At 35.6% G+C, this 23,233-nt stretch overlaps 1 protein-coding gene across 1 annotated transcript in view; it reads left to right on the plus strand.

Moving 5' to 3' along the window:
- Nucleotides 1-1,965: 1,965 nt before the first annotated feature.
- The window catches only part of LOC136038860 (low-density lipoprotein receptor-related protein 12-like), a 39,741-nt gene continuing 18,473 nt past the window's right edge, over nt 1,966-23,233 (plus strand). Inside the window, exons 1-3 of the mRNA XM_065722312.1 lie at nt 1,966-2,017; nt 6,189-6,270; nt 10,661-10,845. Of these exons, the coding sequence (XP_065578384.1) occupies nt 10,713-10,845 (133 nt within the window). The 5' untranslated portion in view covers nt 1,966-2,017; nt 6,189-6,270; nt 10,661-10,712. The remainder of the gene's footprint in view (nt 2,018-6,188; nt 6,271-10,660; nt 10,846-23,233) is intronic.

Below are 23,233 nucleotides of genomic sequence, written 5' to 3' on the forward strand. Positions count from 1 at the left end.
ATTACAGACCGAGACATCGGGACACAAATGACGACCGGGGACACAGGGACATCTATCTATCTATATATATAAAAATAAGTTGTCTGTGTGTCGAGTGACGTCATGTTTGTATGTCGACTGACGTCAGGTTTGTCGACTGACGAAATTACTGACCGGGACATCGGGACACAAATGACGACCGGGACACCGGGACATAGGGAATATAAATGACGACCGGGACACTGAAAGAGAAAGCGACCGGGACACAAGGAATGTTCGATTAGCAATCACCATCAACAAAGCACCGGGACACAAATGACGACCGGGACACAGGGAATATAAATGACGACCGCGATATTCAAAGAGAAATTACAGACTGGGACACCGGGACACAAATGACGACCGGGACACAGGGAAACAACAACAACGGGGACACCGGGGGGCACAGGGGGATATATAAATGACGACGGGGACACAGGGAATATTCGATTAGCAATCACCATTAACAAAGCTCAAGGGCAATAATTAGAATAATGAGGTATAGATCTGAATACAGATTGTTTTTCCCATGGACAATCATATGTTGCATGTTCAAGAGTCGGTAAACCTGACAATCTATTTATAAGCACAGACAATGGTACAGCCAAGAATGTTCTATATTCGCAAGTTTTACGCAGTTAAAACCCCAACAGCTAGTTATTAATAATAATCATTATTGATATATCATTAATATATTATTATTTACTTTTTAAAAAAAATCATTTATTTTTTACATAGTTTGGGTTTTTATAGTTTTCCTTCTTTTTCTTATTATTCGACTGTATGTTTCGGAAACACAACTATTTTGATTTGAGCGGGGGGTTTTCCAAGTTAAGACATATTTTTCAAATCCTAGTACTAGATTGAATATTGTATAAAAATACTATCCCAAGTATGGGGATTTTCGTCTATTTTGTCTTTTTCTCAAATATTTGTAGTGGGACATTTCTTGGAGATTCTTCTCTTTGTCTCTAAATTAAACTCAGTGATTCAGCTGGATCTGTTCATCCAACAGGTGGTGACAGGCTGTTAACTAAGACTGTAATACCCAGTGAAATAGAAAACAGCCAAATGAAAGCCATAAAAAATTGAAATAAATTAACAAATAATTATTTGGATAAAATAATCGGATATTTTTGCTTCATATGTAAAAGTTTTTATCAATTGGAACGTAAATAAACTCTAGATAAACCAATGAGCATACTAGGAAATAACATAAAAACATAAGGAAAAAGAACAAAAGCTTGACAAAAAAAATAATAAAAACGAAAAAAACTATAGTCATCAAACATGATTTCTTTTCGCTCTTCTTTATTTTTGTGCATCTTTTTCATCTTTTTATGCTATTCTCTAGTATGTGTTAACTTATTTAATCGAATTTTTTTCTTTGAAATTTTTTCAATGTCTCAATTGAAGATTTTTCCCTTTATAAAACTTTAATGTTATCGGATTTGCAAGAACCTTTGCGCCACTAGAGTGTGTTCGGACCATGAACAGTGGCATTTGATTTGACCACAGTCAAGTCAACAAGATCCGACAGCCGAAAGTGATGCTATGTCAGTATGGTACATTATTTAGAATGAATGTGAGTATTTGGCAGCCCTGCTTACTAGCAGGAGTTACGAAAAGTTCAAGTAGAGTTCGATGGTATAATGGCCAGATTAACTTTGACTACGAAGGGTAAAATGTTTTAAGTTTAATTCAGTTTAGCTATAGTCAACTGAAGTCCTAGGCACGAAGACACTCCAGCTCCACTGTTTCAAGGAAGTTATCTCGTAGTTTTCAAATTGTTCTGGTTGTTGTTCTTGCTTGGGTATTTTTTTTTCTGGAATATAGCCAAAATATCTGTCTGCCTACCACTTGTCATAGCAGGATACATATTATTTCTTGAGTAAGTTCATTTAAAAATGTTTAGAGATTATAAAATTAACGAAGCCTTTTTAAAGGATTTTTTTTTATTTTTAGGATTTTACTGAAGAATCATTCGAGTGCCTGGAAGGTAAGCAACATGTTCCAATTCGCTTTTCAATTTCAATGCAAATAGCCAACCCTTCTTCCCTCAATCGTGTCTGACTGCAACTTTGGAGCCCAGACCTTTGAGAGAGCACGGACAAATCAGTTTTACTATTTTCACAATCCTTAGCTGCGCATCGAACAGGGCCGAGGATTTTTTCCATTTTTTCTTTGATGAAATCGACTTTCTGTATTTCAAAAGTATTTTTGAAATATAAGGATTTGGCGATTCGTTTTAATCCGTTTTTAATGAAATAGCATGTATTAAATTTGAATAGCCCGTATCCTCGCAAGGGCCAGGGCTCCAAAGCTACGGTTAAACATGAGTGTACAGGAAGGGGGAGCTATTTTCGGACCCTTATCTGCTAATGATTTAAGACTTTTGCGTTTTTGCTTATATTGTTCTGGGTGCTTTTGTCTTATAGCCACCACACTCAAGATCTTGTATCCCGAACATGAGATAACAACCGGCTTTCATGGTCTTTATACCAGACAATATTAGCTTCGGCTCGGTGGGAAACTACATTGTAGCTATATTTTGATTAAATATTTAGTTGAAATTTTGGTTAGTTTAGGTTACGTATTCAATAAAATGCAGTCTGGGTGGCCCCCCATCCATAATTCTTTTTTGTAGTTTTCATAATTTTGTTGATAAAGAATTATATTTTCATCATATTTTGTTTTATTTCCTTAGCATTAACCAAACTTCACTTCTCGACAGAACTGGCTATAAGACACAAGTACCATGTTCTATTTCAGCACAAGAAGCAAAATTGTGACTTCCTGCAGTATAAATTGACGAAATTGTAGGGGGGAAGGGTTTTACGATTTTTTTTTATGAAGATACAAAAAAGTACTTTCTACATCTTGGGGAGGGGAGCTATTATTTTCAATCTTCGGCTAAAATTAAAAAAAAAGTTATATCAAAATCCAGCTGATTCATGCTAAAAAGTTTAAAACATTCAAAAATTACATAACCCTCTTTAGTTGAAACATTTCCAAATAGAGTTCCTCGGGCGAGTGGACTGGTGTTTCGCCGTCGAAGTTTCACACTATTATTTAGGCTACGTTATGTAGAGCACATTTTGCCGGTAATGTAGGCAGGTCCAAGTAGACTCAGGCTCGTCCTAGAATTGTGCGTTAAGTCTACATTACACAGTGAAAGAGTCAATAAAGTAGCACAAGATAGAGTTTTTGGTTAAGTAGTTATTAGATTTCAAAAATTAATTTATAATATTTTCTTATAAAGCCTTTCAAGCGTAAAATAACCTATCTATCCATTCCATATTTTTGATTTTGGTTAGTTTGCTTATGATGATTATATGGTCACGTCCAGGATTTTTTTTTCGGGGGGGGGGGGTGTACATTCTGTTTTAAACGCATCAAAAATTTTGGGTAGTTTTGTATAGTTTGCTTCTGATGATTGCAGGGTCGCATCCATAATTTTCTTTTTCGTCGGTCGGGGTTACAAAGAATTTCTTTTCGAAGGGGGGTTACTAAAACTTAAAAATCAATCAAGAACTTGTTTATATTCCCCCTAACCCCCTTGATACGGTCTTGGATGATTGTGAAGATTTTAGGCGATGATTATATGGTTTTATGGATTTTTACGTTAATCTAGTATCAAAGGACTTTCGATAGGTCACCCAATTTCTGCCACTTGTGTACATTTTGGAGCGCCACTTATGCCAAACAGTTCCACCTCCCGTGGCACTTGCCACTTTGTGCTTGTGATTACTGAAAGTCGGCACCCCACCGATGGCTTGTATAAGTTTCAAAAGTTATGCCTAACGTAACTTAGTCACTTAACATAAAAATTACGTACGCCGTGCGAAAGCCGTTTAGATACGTCTTAATTTAGTAAGAGTAGAATTATCGCCGCAAGAGAACATTTCCTTAAAAAATTCGCTTCCTCTTACGACATTTTTTTTCCTCACGCAATTACGCAATTTTTACAAGCACATAACCTACTAACGGGACCTGCACGCAACTACGATGACTTTGAAAATGATAATGATTGATTCTTCCTTTGCTTTGTTATAAGACAACTTGAACGCTATTTTCTTTTTTGAGCAACTTTTTTTCCCGTGCGATCAAGACAGCAATATTTAAGAAAACAAATCTTCTGTACAACTTGAACGCGAGTGTACACAGAAATTTATTAAGGTTTCGAGGGACATATTCTAAAAAAAAAAAAAAAAAAAAAAAAAAAAAAAACAGTGTTGCTTGTGTGTTAAACAGAACATCTTTAAGAATTACCCTGTCTAAGATCTGCCAAAACCGGTTTCAATCGGTTATGATTTGCTTATTTTGGGTGAGAAAACTACGACTTAGATATATTTTAAATACATACTTAATATTTAGAGGTGGTTAGGGGTAAGGTTAGGTTGGGTTAGGCAAGGTTAAGTATTTAATATAATGCATTTTGTGCGGCCTGTTTTTCACAATTCTTTATCATAGTTTCCATAATTTTGTTTCTAAATTATTATATTATAATAATGTTTTAGTATATGTCATTAGGATTAACGTACCTTCACTTCTTGAGGATGTCCTGTTTAACAGACATGTACCAGAACGGTTTATACGGAAAAATTAAGAAACGAACCTGGCGAATTATAAACAACATCGATATTTGAGAAAGCAAGGGTCTGAGGGCCCCAATGCACACACTTACCTGATCCTAATCCAGGACTGCCATAGGAATATACTTTGAGAAGTAAGGGATGGAGCCAAATTTTATCATCAGGAAATTCATTAATTCCTCTAGTCGAAATAAAAAAAAAATAATACAGAAACACATGATTTACGTGAAAAAAATACGGGGAAACCGTGAACTGGGTAGACTTGTCAATTTGATTAAGCTTGTGCAGCGAACTACAAAAAAGATGGTACTTGCTAATTAAATGAACCGTGAGGAATTGAAGTTGGGTTAATCCTAATTAAATATATCCTTCATATAACCTTTAGTTTCTATAATAATATAATTTGAGTTATATATTCGCATATTACGGGGGGGGGGGTAAAGTTTATATAAATGGAATTTTAATATCAATAGATACGTCAAAAGAATCAGCGTAACATGGTGATTCCAAATATATAAGATTCATCAAGTTTAGTTTTACCATCAAAAGTTCCGAGCCTAAGAAAATTTGCCTGATTTTCGAAATAAGCGGGAAACACACGCTACAATTAAAGGAATCTTAATGAAAATCACACCATCAGATTCAGCATACCATAGGACCCCACCTTAGATGTTTCAAGATCCTATCTGCAAAAATGTGGAATGTTGCTATTGTTGCGAGAAGATAGGTAACGGATGTGTGTGTTTTTTTCAGGAGTGTTTATATCGCAATAATGGTGCTAGAAGATTATGTGAGGGTTTATTCGAATGGAAAATAGAAGTTCTAGTCCCCTTTTTAAGTGACCGAAAAGATTGGAAGGCAACTGGACCAACTCCCACGCTCATTTTTCCCCAAGATTATCCTGTCAAAATTTTAAGATAGCCGTTTTGTTCAGTATAGTTGAAAGATCAAATAATTGTGTCTTTAGGTGTAAAATGACCCCCCCCCAGTCTGCGGGCAGAGACCTGTGAGCTATGAAATGCGCCCATTGTTCACGTACAGTATTTGTTATTGGGAAGTATACTGACATTTTTTTGGGGGGCTGTGTGCCAGGGGTGGATTTCTATAGGGAGAATCTTCTTTGGGGAGGGAAACTTCTGCGAGGTAAATATTCCAGAAGAATTTTACACTGGGGGGATGTGATAGAATTACTATATAAAATTCTTGTTAGCTGTCTTACATTCTCTTTGCCAAACTTTTCATGTGAAGATGTTCCGGGGGAATTATAGGGGCTTTTTTCCGCGTGTTTTGATTTTTAGGAAATAATTTCTACGAAAAGGGGCATTTCTGGAATGACCAAGAAACCTGTTTGATGCCTTCCTCAACACCTCGCTCTTTACGCTAATGCTCTTATTGCTTTAAGAAAACAGAGTCGTGAGAAAGAGTCAAACTTTAGCGTAAAGAGAGAGGCGTTGAAGAGGGGACAGCCCTTTTCATATACGGATTAAATTCTGTTCGTTTTAAATTTAATGTCGCTCCTTATTGTCAGTTCACCTTGATTTTGACTATTGTTTTTTAACTGCTTTTTTTATCCAGGTTGGGAAAGACACGGCCTACATTGCTTGAGGTATTTTGATGTGAGACATTCTTGGGATAAAGCAGCTAGCCTATGCAAAAAGTAAGTAATTTAATTATATTGGTTTTGTGTTTTTAATTGGCTGTAAGAACAGAATTTATACTGAGTTCATCCTTATATGTCAACCTGGACAAACTTTAATTTGCTCTTATATTTCAATTAAATGATTGTTGGAAGGGAGAGAAGCACTTAAAGCACGAAAAATAAGAAGTTTGCTTGAGAATATAAGAACTTATACAGGAAGTCAGAAAAATCTGATGACTTCGGGGGAATAGAGCACAGGCCTGAAGCTTACGTGCTTAGTGAACATGATCTCTGTTTACTGTCATTTTTTTTAAATCAAACAGTTCGTGGTAACGAACTGTAGTAAGGAGCGACCCGGCTCAATTTTGACCAAAATACTAAAAAACGGAATTTTGATACCAATAGCTACATCAAAAGAATTGTATTTAATACTGATTTTAAATATATAAGATTCATCAAGTTTAGTTTTACCCATCAAAAGTTAAGAGCCTGATAAATTTTGCATTATTTTAGAAAATTGGGGGAAATACCCCCCAAAAGTCATAGAATCTTAACGAAAATCACACCATCAGATTCAGAATATCAGAGAACCCTACTATAGAAGTTTCAAGCTCATATCTACAAAAATGTGGAATTTTATATTTTTTGCCAGAAGTCAGAACACGGATGCGTGTTTATTTGTTTGTTTGTTTGTTTTTTCCTCCAGGGGTGATCGTATCGACCCAGTGATCCTAGAATATTGCGAGAGGGCTCATTCTAACGGAAATGAAAAGTTCTAGTGGCCTTTTTAAGTGACCAAAAAAGTTGGAGGGCACCTAGGCCCCCTCTCACGCTAATTATTTTCCCAAAGTCACCGGATCAAAATTCTGAGATAGCCATTTTATTATATAGTCGAAAAACCTTATAACTATGTCTTTGGGGACAAATTACTCCCCCAAGTCCCCGTGGGAGGGGTTACAAGTTACAAACATTGACCACTGCTTAATTTTAATTTTATGCACAAAAAAACTTGTTAAATTTAGTGACTCAATTTAAATTTTTTTTTTTTTTTTTTTTTTTTTTTTTTTTTTTTTTTTTTTTTTTGACGGTTCAACGCGGCAATACTGAGGAGAAAGTAAGATAAACTTGAAAACTCTGATTCTGCAAATGGAAATGGAAATGGAAAATGCAAATGGAAAAAAACATGAAAATGGCAAATTTTACGCAAAAGGAAACATAGGATGGATCTAGGGTCATAGCCAGGATTTTTTTTGGGTTAGGGGGAGGGGTTACAAAAGGATTTATTCGGGGAGAGGGTACAAAAAAACTTTAGAAAAAAAAAGAATTCTGCAACAAACCTAGTGGTGGTATTTCACAAAAATTAGAGGGGGGAAGTTGTATTTTTCAAAATTTAGAGCGGGGATTTAGTGTTTTAATAATTTGTTTCTATAAAATACCAAAAAGCTATCCTTCAACGAAAATACAAGAGAGGGTACTTGTCTGTTTGACTTACCAAAACATAATGGTAATATAATACTTAGAAACAAAATTATGGAAACTTCGACTAAGAATTATGAGAGGCAGGCCGCGCAGAATGTGTTTTATTAAATAGCCTAACCTAACCCCTAACCGCTTCTATATATGAAATATTTAATGAAAATATGCATACATTATAGTTTTCTTACTCATAATAAGCAAATCATAACGGATCCAGGAAGAAAAGCCGTTTTCTGTTATATGTTTCACACCCTAACTCTTGAGTGCGTTCCGTTAAACTGACCAGTATGAAAAAGAAGTGTTTTTCAAGTTTAGGGAGGTTGCAAAAAAAAAATCTTGGACAGAAAATTCCCTTTTCCTTACCCAACTGACACCACTGACACCAAAATAAAGGTTTCTATATACGAAAAGACCTAAGATGGGTCCAGGGGAGAGAACGTTTCTATTTTGATGTCCTTCGTAGTCATTTAGTAATAACTTCATTTCAAATTCTTATTGTGAATGTCCTGATATTTACAGTAAAAGTCTTTCGACGCTTATCATAATAGGATCGTTTAATAGGAGCAGGTGTTCATATCACCTGCTTACCCTTTTTCTTCTCAAGGAAGTTGCCATAATAATAATTACTTTAGATCAAGGGTCTTCAAACTTTTCGGATAGATTCCCTGATCAAGGTCAAACAAACTGATGACACATCAAATAAAAAGAAGAAAAAAGCAAAGCCAAAACACAAGAATTTAATTCGAATACAAATCCGAAGGGATTTGATTCAGGGAAAAAAACATGAAAATGGCAAATTTTACGCAAAAGGAAACATAGGATGGATCTAGGGTCATAGCCAGGATTTTTTTGGCTTAGGGGGAGGGGTTACAAAAGGATTTATTCGGGGAGAGGGTACAAAAAAACTTTAGAAAAACGTATAAAAAATTTTTATGTTCATTTTTTTACGTTTTTACGAGTCGGATAAACAGTTTGTGGAGGGGGGTTCTTACCCCCCTATCCTCCATGGATGCGGCATTGGATGAATTATAAACACCTCAAGATTGCAGGGCCGGGTTTCATTGAGTTCATGCTTGAGCCAAGATTCTGACTAGAATTTTTCTTCCGGTGACGCACGCAAAACCCAATTCACAAAATTCAACCCCCTGATCAAAGACGCAACATTATACCCGTTTAAACTCAATTTAGCCAAACGGCCAGGCCAATCAAAAAATTAAACCAACAAAAACCCTGTATGATATAATCTACCTATCCTTTAAACGGAAACACTCAACTCACGCAGACTTTAAACTCGGGAAAAGTCAGCTCATGACTAACTCAGCTCAGCAAAATTCAACCACAAAAAAATTTCACCCGCCAAAACTCATCTAAGTAAAATTTTAATCAGCCCAAAATTCACAATAGAGAAGCTCAACTTATGCAAGATTCAGCGCATGCTATGTTTATTTCAGCCAAAACTCGATCCACGTAAAATCCAGTGTAGAAAAAAAATTCAACCCGGAAAAAACTCTGCTCATCCATATTTGATCCCTGTGTCCCATGCTAAGAGAGGGTTGTTTAGACCTAGGTACCAATAGAGTCATAAACCTAAACATTTTCCCGTAGTTTACCCTTTTCCTATTTATTTCATATTTATGCCCTCTCCCCAAGAAAATTTCTGCACGTATAACCGGTTTAACCCTGAAAAATTAGTAAAACTCAAAATAAGAAGAATTTAACCCTGACAATATTTGGCAAAAGTCGACCCAAAGTTCTTTATTTTCAACAAACAAATGAATGCTATGACCCATTACCTTTATTTGCATCGATAAAGAAAAATTCCCTATATTTCCAAAATTTTAAAAAGAGTACTTTACTGAAAACACAAAACGGACGCTAAAAAGATGTTCTCTTAGGAACAAGAAAGTCCATAAGCATCCTTCAGAAAATGAAATACAAATTTATTTGGCCCTCAACAGTCTTTCGCTTGCGATGACATCGATAACTTTTAGCATAGAATGATAATCCTCTGAAAGACTCAAAGAAGCTCAGTTTTCAGTGAATCACTAGTTTTCAAAATTCTTCAAATATAAGGAATTATCATGAGTCAGTTTGTTTGAGCTAGTTCTCTACGTATATCTTGCATGATCTGCAAAGCAATTTTTTTTCTGTTTAAATTTCAACTTTTCTGTTTACTTCCATAAACAAATTTTTTTAAATTGATTATTTTTTCGTCCTAATTTTTTCAATTTACACGATAAACCTTGCGAAATGATTTCGTTAACCGTACAAGGAAAGAACGGGTTGAATGAGGGATGGCCCAAAAAGGGGCACAAGCACGTGAGTGCTTGTGCACTTACTAATATTTACCTAATATTTTTCAAAACTGAAAAAATTATTCTCCACACTTGTAGATATTACAAAGATGGAAAAAAACTGTAAGGATCACGTATTCACCTGGAAGGTTCACTCACGCGTTGCAGAACCCTTCACGCTAGCATTACTAAGGACGTTACATTAAGCTATGTCATCTTACAGAGCAAACTTTGACTCTAACATAGGCAGTGCTAAGTAGACTGGAGCTCTGCTTACAATTTTAAAATTATAATCTTCACACAGTTAATGAATTTTAGAAGAAAATTAAAAAAAATTTCCTAGGAGACCTTTCACGCTTGATCAGAGGTTGAATATTCGTTTCTATTCTATTCCACATTCAATAGCTTGCTTACGATGATAATGAAGATTTTAGATTTTTATCATAAGAGTCTTATGAATTTTGCGATAGCCAAGTGCGAAAAGACTTGTTTAAGAGTGAAATGTAAAACTTAACGTAACGTAATCCACCTTACCACAGAAAATTACACACGTTGTGAATAATGCTCTTAAAGATTTCTATGTCGCCATCCTAAGTAAGTTTAATAGTCATCATTTAATCAACTAACTTTATCCTTAGGTATGGAGGAGATTTGGTTGCAACAGATAACTATTTCCAAAACAATGATACGATGCACGTTGCCTCGCAGAAACTAAGACCCGGATCAATGGATGACGCTTTCTGGGTAGGCTATGAATCACTGGATGACCTAAGCACCAACAGCTTACAAACAGCCGGTGGTAGCCTTGCCTCTCAGTACTCAGGTAAATTAACTACTCATGCTACTACAACTACTAGCAACTCACGGCAGCACCAAGTGTCGCCTAAGGCCAACACAGCTACGTATGCTCATCCTCCATTTGAATCTGTTCAAAGCCTCCCTTTTTACCCCCTCCCAGGAAGTTCCCATTCTCCTTAAATTTTTCTTCATGACATCCTCCCAAACCAACCGCGGACGACCTGCTTTCTGTTTAGCCCATGACGGTTGGCCGAAAAGGACAATCTTGGGCAATCATATTTATAACTAATAAGACAACTATTCATATGTGCAACTAAATCCAACTTTTAGCTATTAAAACTAAAAATAAGCTTATTTTCATTTCATTTCTCCTCCATTTTTTCAAGAAATAAAAAAATGCGTTTTAGGGCATATTTCTTAATTCTTAAAGGGAGGGGCACTTTGGCATACTCTGTCCAGGTATAATGTTATGTCTCTAATTTAGTTTTGTATTTCTTAATTATTTCTTATATCTGTTTCGTGAATGTGTGAATTTATTTTGCAAACGTAAATATGTATTTATTTAAGTGAACAAATATTTTTAGTCTGAGTTAGCCCTACTGAAATACTTTTGTTCTAAGTTTCACTTTGTAGCCTTTCTCCTCTCCTTACTCTGACTGAAAAAAACAAAAAATTACCTCTACAAGAACGGTCAAAGATTTTTTTTTATAGTTTAACTTGTCTTTGAAAAATAATTGAAAGTCCTTTTTTGGCAACGACAAAAAATTTATGAAATTTTGAATGCGTGGATTTCAATGAGATAGTAAGACCATAGGGATGGGGTGCAAGATAATAGAGGACCATAACACTTGACAGGCTAATGTATGTTATAGCCTAAGGGCCCCTAGATTAATGGCATATTCGTGGTTTTTCAAACGCATCACATTTTTCCCAAGAAATAACAAAAAAATCACCACTAAAGATCAACTGCTGTCTTTAAAGAAGAATTTATTCATGATATCCGGCATTGCCAGATATCTGGTGCAACAAACCGAAGCCAAAAAAGCGAAATCATCCCAAACTTCAATTTCCCTTGTGAACACGCTCTGAAGTTAAACTTCTCTAATGGACACATATACTGATTTGAAGGATGCAACTTACAACCAGCTCAAAATTGTGATCACATTGTACAAGCTGACGTTAATTGTGGCCCTCATGACGAACCCCTACATATACACCTAGTTGATCACGTACTCAATCCAACCTCCAAAGGCCTTTTATCCTTTCCTTAAGCTGACTAAAGACAACAAGGCTTAAAAATAAACATATATGTCAGTCTGACTACCTCCAGGGGGATACATCTAACGTGGTGCTGTGCAACCGTTTAGAATAATCTCACGGAGGGGCCTATTCCATCTGTTGATGTGACCAAGCGAAGGCTCATGCATAAACCTCCATAAAAGACTGGCGACGTACCAATCTTTGCATGAACCAATCAAACTTTTATATCAACAAGAGATAGACTCCCCAACCGCCCACCCACCCTGAGTAAGATAAGGTATAAAATTAAAAAAAGCTGGAGGCTTGGTACTAAAATAGCTTTCATAGGAACCAAAAACTACTGCTAGCACAGCGATAGGGTAGTGCTACCAGCAGAATCATCAAACAGTTCGTGGTAACGAACTGTAGTAAGGAGCGATCCGGCTCAATAGTAACCAAAACTCTAAAAAATTGAATTTTGATATCAATAGCTACATCAAAAGAATCGCATTTTAATGCTGATTTTAAATATATAAGTTTCATCAAGTTTAGTCTTAGCCATCAAAAGTTACGAGCCTGAGAAAATTTGCCTTATTTAGGAAAATAGGGGGAAACACCCCCTAAAAGTCGTAGGATCTTAACGAAAATGACACCATCAGATTCAGCGTATCAGAGAACCCTACTGTAGAAGTTTCAAGCTCCTATCTACAAAAATGTGGAATTTTGCATTTTTTGCCCGAAGACAAATCACGGGTGCGTGTTTATTTGTTTGTTTTTTTTTTTTTTTTTTTTTTTTTTTTTTTTCCCCAGGGGTCATCGTATCGACCAAGTGGTCCTAGAATGTCGCAAGAGGGCTCATTCTAACGGAAATGAAAAGTTCTAGTGCCCTTTTTAAGTGACCAAAAAAATTGGAGGGCATCTAGGCCCCCTCCCACGCTCATTTTTTTCCCAAAGTCAACGGATCAAAATTTTGAGATAGCCATTTTGTTTAGCATAGTCGAAAATCATAATAACTATGTTTTTGGGGATGACTTGCTCCCCCACAGCCCCTGGGGGAGGGGTTGCAAGTTACAAACTTCAATCAGTGTTTACATATAATAATGGTTATTGGAAAGTGTACAGACGTTTTCAGGGGGATTTTTTTTGGTTTTGGGGGTAGGGTTGAGGGAGGGGGCTATGTGGGAGGATCTATCCTTGGAGAAATATGCCATGGGGGAAAAAAATTCAATGAAAAGGGCGCAGGACGAATCTGGTCACGTTAGAAAAAAATGTCAAATTAAGAGCTTAATATACAATGCTGGGTGTTCGGAGCCTCTCTATTATGGAGTATAATTTGAAAATAACACAACTATACGAGCGATAAAACATATATACCACAACCATAACTCAACTAACGAAAGAACTGCTAAGAGATAACACAACTATAAAGCGAAAACAGGTGAAAACTAACGGGAAAATAAACGAACTAAGAGGTGGAAGGGGCCCAGAGAAAAAATATAATCCTTTTTCAATTTTGAGCCTAACTTCCGCAAAGGAGTAATAATGTCAGAAGCCCCAAAATACCGAATTATTTTCTTTTCAAACACTTCGTGGTAAGGGAACTGTAGTAAGGGGCGACCCGGCTCAATAGTAAACGAAACTCTAAAAAACTGAATTTTGATGCTAAAAGATACATCAAAAGATTCGAATTTTTACGCTGATTCTAAATATTAAGTTTCAATTAATTTAGTCTTTGTCATCAAAAGTTACGAGCCTGAGAAAATTTGCCCTATTTTGGAAAAAAGGGGGAAACATCCATTAAAAGTCACAGAATCTTAACGAAAATCACACTATCGCATTCGGTATATCAGAGAACTCTATAGCAAAAATTTCAAGCTCCTATCTAAAAAATGTGGAATTTTGTATTTTTTGCCAGAAGACAAATCACGGGTTTGTTTATTTATTTGTTTGTTTTTTTTTTGTTTTTTTCCCAGGGGTCATCTTATCGACCAAGTGGTCCTAGGATGTCGCGAGAGGGCTCATTCTAACGGAAATGAAAAGTTCTAGTGCCCTTTTTAAGTGACCATAAAATTGGAGGGCAAATAGGCCCCCTCCCATGCTCATGTTTTTCCAAAAGTCAACAGATTAAAATTTTAAGATAGCCATTTTGTTCAACATAGTCGAAAACCATAATAACTATGTCTTTGGGAATGACTTACTCCCCCACAATCCCTGAGGGAGGGGCTGCAAGTTACAAACTTTGACCAGTGTTTACATATAGTAATGGTTATTGGGAAGTGTACAGACGTTTTCATGGGGATTTTTTGGTTTGGGGGGTGGGGTTGATGGGAGAGGGCTTTGTGGGAGGATCTTTCCTTTGAGGAATATGTCACGGGGGAAGAAAAATTCAATGAAAAGGGCGCAGGATTTTCTAGCATTACTATAAAAAAAAACAATGAAAAAATAAACATGAAAACGTTTTTTCAAATGAAAGTAAGGAATAGCATTGAAATTTAAAACGAACAGAGATTATTACGCATATGAGGGGTTCTAAAAATACTTTAGCATAAAGAGCGAGATATTTAGGAGGAGATAGATACCTCGCTCTTGATGCTAAAATATTTTTAGTGATTTCAACTATTTATTCTACGGCCTTTTTGATTCAGGGGTCATTCTTAAAGAATTGGGACAAAACTTACGATTTAGTGTAAAGAGCGAGGTATTAACGAGGGTACAAACCCCCTCGTACACATAATAAAAATATAAGAATATAAAAGTTTGTTACGTAAGTTAATTCTTAAGTTACGTATATTTTTTACTAATAAAAACGTTCGTTGAATATTAAAAGTTCTAGTAGCCTTTTTAAGTAACCGAAAAATTGGAGGGCAGCTAGGCCTCCTTCCCCACCCCTTATTTCTCAAAATCGTCTGATCAAAACTAAGAGAAAGCCATTTAGCCAAAAAAAAATTAATATACTAATTTCATTTCAATAATTTATGTGCGGAGAGCCAAAATCAAACATGCATTAATTCAAAAACGTTCAGAAATTAAATAAAAAAACTAGTTTTTTTAACTGAAAGTAAGGAGCGACATTAAAACTTAAAACGAACAGAAATTACTCTGTATATGAAATGGGTTGTCCCCTCCGCAGTCCCACGCTCTTTACGCTAAAGTTTTTAATTGTTTTAAAAAGTAGAATTGTGGCAAAGAGTCAAACTTTAGCGTAAAGAGCGAGGGACTGCGGAGGGGACAACCCATTTCATATACAGAGTAATTTCTGTTCGTTTTAAGTTTTAATGTCGCTCCTTACTTTCAGTTAAAAAAACTAGTTTTTTTATTTAATTTCAATTCAAAATAAGGTCTAACATTACTAAAGAAGAGAGGTATCGCTTTTTTCATTTTCCAGTAAGAGCTATATGTTACACACAATAGCATACATATACACAAAATATATACTAATAAATAGATGTACCCACAAAAAGAGAAAGTTTGTTTGCATACCTGGCACCGTGAAATCTACCACAGAAAAAAAGAAGAAAAAAACTTAACTAAATCTTAACGCCACTAAACACTTTTTTCATTAGAGCTACGTGGAGGGTTCTAGTTTTGCTGGGCAAGAAACCAAGAACGGGAATTATGATTACCCTAACAACCAACCCAGCAAACACTGGAACCTAGAATAGAAAACATACGAATTTAATGTTAAAAAGTTAAGGTCTAACATATTTCAAATCAATTTCAGCAAGAGTCATATAAATACAAAACACACTATATAATAATAATAATAATAATTTATTTATGCTCTCTATACATACATGGATATCCACAGAGGAGTATAGGAAATAAATGAAAAGAAAACTGAAAAGTATAAAATTACATTTCTAACGAAAAGGACGACAATAAGTAGCTGATGATACTCATAATGAGTCATAAATATATAATAAATAGCTTATGACAGCTCATTAGTGGATAACACTAATATCAATCATAAAACATAACACATAAACACTCATAATACACAAACATAATTCTATATACACAAAACAAACACTAATATATAAATACGCCACAACAAAAAATGTTTTATACCTTTTGGTGTGAAAAATGTCAAGGTAAAAAAAAAAAAATACAACTATGTCAAATAGTTGAAAGGGTTGCCATAGATTTTAATGCAATTTTTTATTTACAATAAATAAAATTAGAAAACATTGTTAATGTAGATGAAACTAGTCTTGCAGAAACCATAACTTCTAAAAATGTCCCATGCATCATGTTTATTTCTTATATTAGCTCTTATTGATGCTTAAAGAAGTTGATGTTGTTTTAACAGTTATTCTTCGGTCTGATAACTCTGACAGTTTGTTTGGAAGCTGTTATTTTGTTGCTAAACCTTCAAAACATCACTCAAGCAAGGAAATCAATGAAAAAGAAGTAATAACAACAATTCATTTGGACAGATTCATTATTCAAATAAAATCAAGGATCAAATTAATAAAAAAAAAAGTTAAATGAAAACAACATTAGATCAAAAAGAATAAAGAGAAATCGGTTTAAGTCGAGGATTTGTGGTTAATATCCATTACATCCAATCGCTTAAACAAAAACAAATCGTCATTTGCTGACTTTAACAATTTATCTCTCTAATGAATAAAAACCATTTCATTTTTCTTTTTGTTTATTGTTCTTCAATGTTTATTTTTCTTCTTTTAAATATTATAGTTGTCAGGGAATCAGATAACCTTACCACTTGACTGAAAAGCCACCCTTCATTGAAACAAGATCCAAAATAAGGCGTAGCTTTAGTAGCCTGAGGGAAATATACGCTTTGCGAAGCTTTGGTGTCTTGAAACGCGTATTTTGTTTTCAAGGGGGCAGTTGCATTGCCAATTAACCAGAAAACAAAATGTTGCCAAAAAAGAAATTTTGCAGGCATTGAACAAAATGAGAAACTAATTTGGGTTGTTAATTAATAATTATGACAAATGGGTTACGATTTGTTTAACTTCCAGATTTTTTCCAGCGACATGATTGACCAAAAATCTCTAAAACGCTGACCTAGGTTGCATCACAAAAACCAGTTCTAGTTAATAATAAATTAATAATCACACTTAGAATTTAAACCACAAGATCCAAGGGAAACCAGAAATCATTTCTGTAGGTGATTGATACCACCTTTCCCACCAGAATCAGGTATAGCTTTGTTCAATAGCCTAGATGGAAGGGGTCCCAATCCTAGGGGAATTTAGTAATAATGGAGGTCTTCCAGTATGCCATAAGGTCGATCGTCCAGGATTTTGTTCATTTTAGTATTTTCTTTGGGCGGTACGTTTTTTTGAGACTATACTATTCAAGACCATCAAGCTGAAACCTCTTACCTTCCGAGGGCGCGCTGACTTCCCGCCACCTGGTGTACATATCAGAGCACCAAGTGTACTTTACAGTTTCGCCACGCTTATCACAGTTGTGCCACGCTTGGCAGAGTCCCCAAAACGATCAGCACGGTTCTGCGACGTGCCATCTGGTGGACATGACTTCCGAGAGAGAGGTGACCTCTCGTTACCTACAATACAATGCCCCTTTACCATGTACAATAATAATGGTTCAAATTATGTTTGATTTACAGCCAGCTTATTGCACGAAAATACTGCAATAATATGCACAAATACCCTGAAACTACCAAACCATCTATGTGCCCATGATGAGCGTATACATCATAGGGAGACACCCCTGCTTTTGTTTGCGTTTTAGCACTTTTTTATACGGTCATGGAGATGAAAACATATTAGTTTATTTTTGTGGTGGGGGGGGGTACAACAATTCGAAATTGATTACAACTTCGGGAAAAAAAACAACCAAACATTGGGAAATTACGCCGGAAATATAAGAAGCTAAACAAAAAATAAGAAACTTTACATTTTGAGGGGCAGATACTGCAATGAAGAACTCTCCCCCCTGTACCTGCCTACTTAAACACTAAGGAACTTTCCTGGCCAATGCAAGAATTAGTACCCAGCTTTTAAGTGAAGTAATTTATTGGGTTTCAAATCTGTCCATTATTATATACCCAATTTTGGCAATCTAGCTGCGTCTTTTAAATCTAGTCTTAAGTTATTTACTTTACTTGATATTTCCATCTATCTCATTTCTCTGTTATGAGATAGATGTTGTTTGGAAATATAAGAAACTAAACAAAAAATATGAAACTTTACATTTTGAGGGGCAGATACTGCAATGAAGAACCCTCCTCCCTGTACCTGCCTACTTAAACACTAAGGAACTTTCCTTGCCAATGCAAGAATTAGTACCCAGCTTTTAAGTGAAGTAATTTATTGGGTTTCGAATCTGTCCATTATTATATACCCAATTTTGGCAATCTAGCTTCGTCTTTTAAATCTAGTCTTAAGTTATTTACTTTCCTTGATATTTCCATCTATCTCATTTCTCTGTTATCTGGTTTTTATTGGATTCTACAAACTAACGATGTCGAGTAAATAAATATTTCCAATCAAGCACTAAAAATGACAAGAACATCTTCCAACGAGAAATGTCAATAATTGATTTATAGGCTTCAGTGTGATCATCATATGGGTACGGTCAATAAAATTGCCGAAATTGCAATAAAATTGCCTATTTTCTGTCGTTGGACTTTCTGTGGTGCATACCTCTTCAGTCTTGTTTCCACCTTGCTTTTGCAGGAAAACAAGTTAAAAAAAGTGAGTTTTGTAAATAAAAAACAGCTGATTTGTCCATTGGCTAATTTTTTTTTATTTATTTTAGCTATCGTCCATTGGCTAAGATAATTTTAGGAACTAAGATTAGAATATTAGGAGTCATGGCAATGACTGTGGGCTGGAATGCCCTTGTAACGTGGGCACTTCGAAAAGTTGAGGAAGATCTGATTATATTTTTCAAAAGAATTGTCAAAGGACCGTTTTGGGGACTCGTTTGGGTGACTGTTATCATAGGCACCGCAATAGCGCTGCCTAAGTAAAGATAGATGTGGTCACAACGTATTATTTTTTTGTTTATTAGACCAGGGCACTTCGTATCGAAGGGGTTGTCGTAGAAACTTCAAAAGGGCTCATTCAGTTGGAAATTGAAGCGGATAGTACCCTTTTTAATAGTCGAAAATGATTGAAGGGGAACTAACCCCCCTACTATGCCCACCATTCCTCCAAACACATCCAACTAAGATTTTTATATACCCATTTTGTTCAACGTGTTTAATTATTTTTATTTTATTTTTTTGTGAATAATTACTATAAAAATATTCAACAACAAAAATACGACCAGCTGCAAGAAAGCTCTGGAGGGCTTGTGATGGCAGCCGATTAAACAAAAATTACTAAACAATGAATAAACTTAACTTAAACAACAACTTAATTTTATTTCAACTATAATTAATAATATAAAAAAATATGTTACAAAAAAGTTAGTGTTCAGCCACCTTAACACAATCAGGGAGTGAATTCCATACCGGCTGGCCCAAATGTTTAATTAAAAATTCAATTTGTCCACCACTCCTATACTCAGTCACCAGATTAGTAGCATACCTTCTATAATTGAATAAAAAAAAAATTCTCAACTGAAAGCAAGGAGCGACACTAAAACTTAAAACGAACAGAAATTATTCCGTATATGAAAGGGGCTGTCCCCTCCTCAACGTCCCACTCTTTACGCTAAAGTTTTTTATTGTTTTAAAAAGTGGAACTGTGACAAAGAGTCAAACTTTAGCAGGTGGATGCAAATGGTGGACACAATCCCCCTGAGCCCATAGACAATGGTTGTAAGTTGTGCCCCGGGGCATCTAAGGTTTTATGGAATGGATAATCGGATGAATTTTGGATCAAATAGAGCTCATTTGATTGGAAGTCCGAAATTTTACTGCCCTTTTAAAGATTAAAAAACGAATGAAGGCCAATCAGCCAACCCCCCCCCCCAAGCCCATCATTACCAAAACGTATTCGATCGAAAATTTAAGAGATTTATTTTGTTTAGCCTTGTTGAAAGGTCCAGTAATTATGTCTTTTAGGGCGTCAACTTTCCTCAGTCCTCGTGACAAAGGTTGTAAGCTACGCAATTCGTTCATTTTTTATACGTTCAACGAATTGCGTAGACGTTCAACGAATATGTTATTCGTTCGTATTGCGTATACGTTCAACGAACGTGTTGCGTATACGCAATACGAACGTATTGCGTATACGTTCAACGAATATGTTATTCGTTGAATAACATTGTATGTTATTCGTTGAATAACATTGTATGTTATTCGTTGAACGTATGTTATTGAGAAGTGGCGTATGTTATCATACGCCACTCCGTGCTTCATACAAGTAGAACTTAAAGAACCGGTTTTGAAAATTTCATAAATGACAACACATGACTTAGTGCTCTTTCAATAAAAGGCCTCGCTGAATATGTAGAAAAAGGGCATACCTGAAAGAAACCGGTTTGAGAGCCAATATGTTGTTCGCTCACCGTAGAATGCCATTTGTTACTGCCATTTATTACGATTGAGCGTCAAAGAAACAAGTTCTAATTAAATGAAGCACTTAAGTGGCGTATAATACACAGGTACATTTTTTTTATATTAAATTTTGGACTATTTCACAAGCCATGCCAGTGAATGAAATTCCCTTTCCTCCCCCGTGTAACATTTCCCCTAGAAACTTTCCTCCCCACACAAAATCCTCCCTTTGGAAAATTTTCCCGGAAATTTTTCGCGTATTCCTCAACAACGAATAATATATGTGAACAATATAGGCAAGTTGCGTAACTTACAGCATAACTCAAAACGAGCAAAATTAACATTAGTGGGGCTGATAACCCCCATGTCTTCTCAACCCCAGGATATAATTTGCGCTTTGCTGAAAACAAAACAAGGCATGGAGATTATCACCCCGACTTATGTAATTTCTGTTCGTTTTGAGTTTCATTTACTTATTGATTAAATAAAAAAAACTAGTTTTTTAACTGAAAGTAAGGAGCGACATTAAAACTTAAAACGAACAGAAATTACTCCGTATATGAAATGGGTTGTCCCCTCCGCAGTCCCTCGCTCTTTACGCTAAAGTTTGACTCTTTGCCACAATTCTACTTTTTAAAAAAATTAAAAACTTTAGCGTAAAGAGCGTGGGACTGCGGAGGGGACAACCCATTTCATATACGGAGTAATTTCTGTTCGTTTTAAGTTTTAATGTCGCTCCTTACTTTCAGTTAAAAAAACTAGTTTTTTTTATTTAATTTCTGAACGTTTTTGAATTAATGCATGTTTGATTTTGGCTCTCCTCACATAAATTATTGAGATGAAATTAGTATATTAATTTTTTTTTGGCTAAATGGCTTTCTCTTAGTTTTGATCAGACGATTTTGAGAAATAAGGGGTGGGGAAGGAGGCTTAGCTGCCCTCCAATTTTTCGGTTACTTAAAAAGGCTACTAGAACTTTTAATATTCAACGAACGTTTTCATTAGTAAAAAATATACATAACTTAAGAATTAACTTACGTAACAAACTTTTATATTCTTATATTTTTATTATGTGTACGAGGGGGTTTGTACCCTCGTTAATACCTCGCTCTTTACACTAAATCGTAAGTTTTGTCCCAATTCTTTAAGAATGACCCCCTGAATCAAAAAGGCTGTAGAATCAATAGTTGAAATCACTAAAAATATTTTAGCATAAAGAGCGAGGTATTTATCTCCTCCTAAATACCTCGCTCTTTATGCTAAAGTATTTTTAGAACCCCTCATATGCGTAATAATCTCTGTTCGTTTTAAATTTCAATGCTATTCCTTACTTTCATTTGAAAAAACGTTTTCATGTTTATTTTTTCATTGTTTTTTTTTATAGTAATGCTAGAAAATCCTGCGACCTTTTCATTGAATTTTTCTTCCCCCATGACAAATTCCTCAAAGGAAAGATCCTCCCACAAAGCCCTCTCCCATCAACCCCACCCCCCAAACCAAAAAATCCCCATGAAAACGTCTGTACACTTCCCAATAACCATTACTATATGTAAACACTGGTCAAAGTTTGTAACTTGCAGCCCCTCCCTCAGGGATTGTGGGGGAGTAAGTCATTCCCAAAGACATAGTTATTATGGTTTTCGACTATGCTGAACAAAATGGCTATCTTAAAATTTTAATCTGTTGACTTTTGGAAAAAATGAGCATGGGAGGGGGCCTATTTGCCCTCCAATTTTTTGGTCACTTAAAAAGGGCACTAGAACTTTTCGTTTCCGTTAGAATGAGCCCTCTCGCGACATTCTAGGACCACTTGGTCGATAAGATGACCCCTGGAAAAAAAACAAAAAAAACAAACAAACAAATAAACACGCACCCGTGATTTGTCTTCTGGCAAAAAATACAAAATTCCACATTTTTTAGATAGGAGCTTGAAATTTTTGCTATAGAGTTCTCTGATATACCGAATGCGATAGTGTGATTTTCGTTAAGATTCTATGACTTTTAGGGGATGTTTCCCCCTTTTTTCCAAAATAGGGCGAATTTTCTCAGGCTCGTAACTTTTGATGACAAAGACTAAATTAATTGAAACTTATATATTTAGAATCAGCGTAAAAATTCGATTCTTTTGATGTATCTTTTAGCATCAAAATTCCGTTTTTTAGAGTTTCGTTTACTATTGAGCCGGGTCGCCCCTTACCACGAACTGTTTGAAAAAAAATAATTCGGTATTTCGGGGCTTCTGACATTATTACTCCTTTGCGGAAGTTAGGCTCAAAATTGAAAAAGGATTATATTTTTTCTTTGGGCCCCTTCCACCTCTTAGTTCGTTTATTTTCCCGTTAGTTTTCACCTGTTTTCGCTTTATAGTTGTGTTATCTCTTAGCAGTTCTTTCGTTAGTTGAGTTATGGTTGTGGTATATATGTTTTATCGCTCGTATAGTTGTGTTATTTTCAAATTATACTCCATAATAGAGAGGCTCCGAACACCCAGCATTGTATATTAAGCTCTTAGTTTGACGTTTTTTTTCTAACGTGACCAGATTCGTCCTGCGCCCTTTTCATTGAATTTTTTTCCCCCATGGCATATTTCTCCAAGGAAAGATCCTCCCACATAGCCCCCTCCCTCAACCCTACCCCCGAAACCAAAAAAATCCCCCTGAAAACGTCTGTACACTTCCCAATAACCATTATTATATGTAAACACTGGTTGAAGTTTGTAACTTGCAAC

This window comes from Artemia franciscana, chromosome 18 (assembly GCF_032884065.1).
Source record: "Artemia franciscana chromosome 18, ASM3288406v1, whole genome shotgun sequence".
Lineage (NCBI taxonomy): Eukaryota > Metazoa > Arthropoda > Branchiopoda > Anostraca > Artemiidae > Artemia > Artemia franciscana.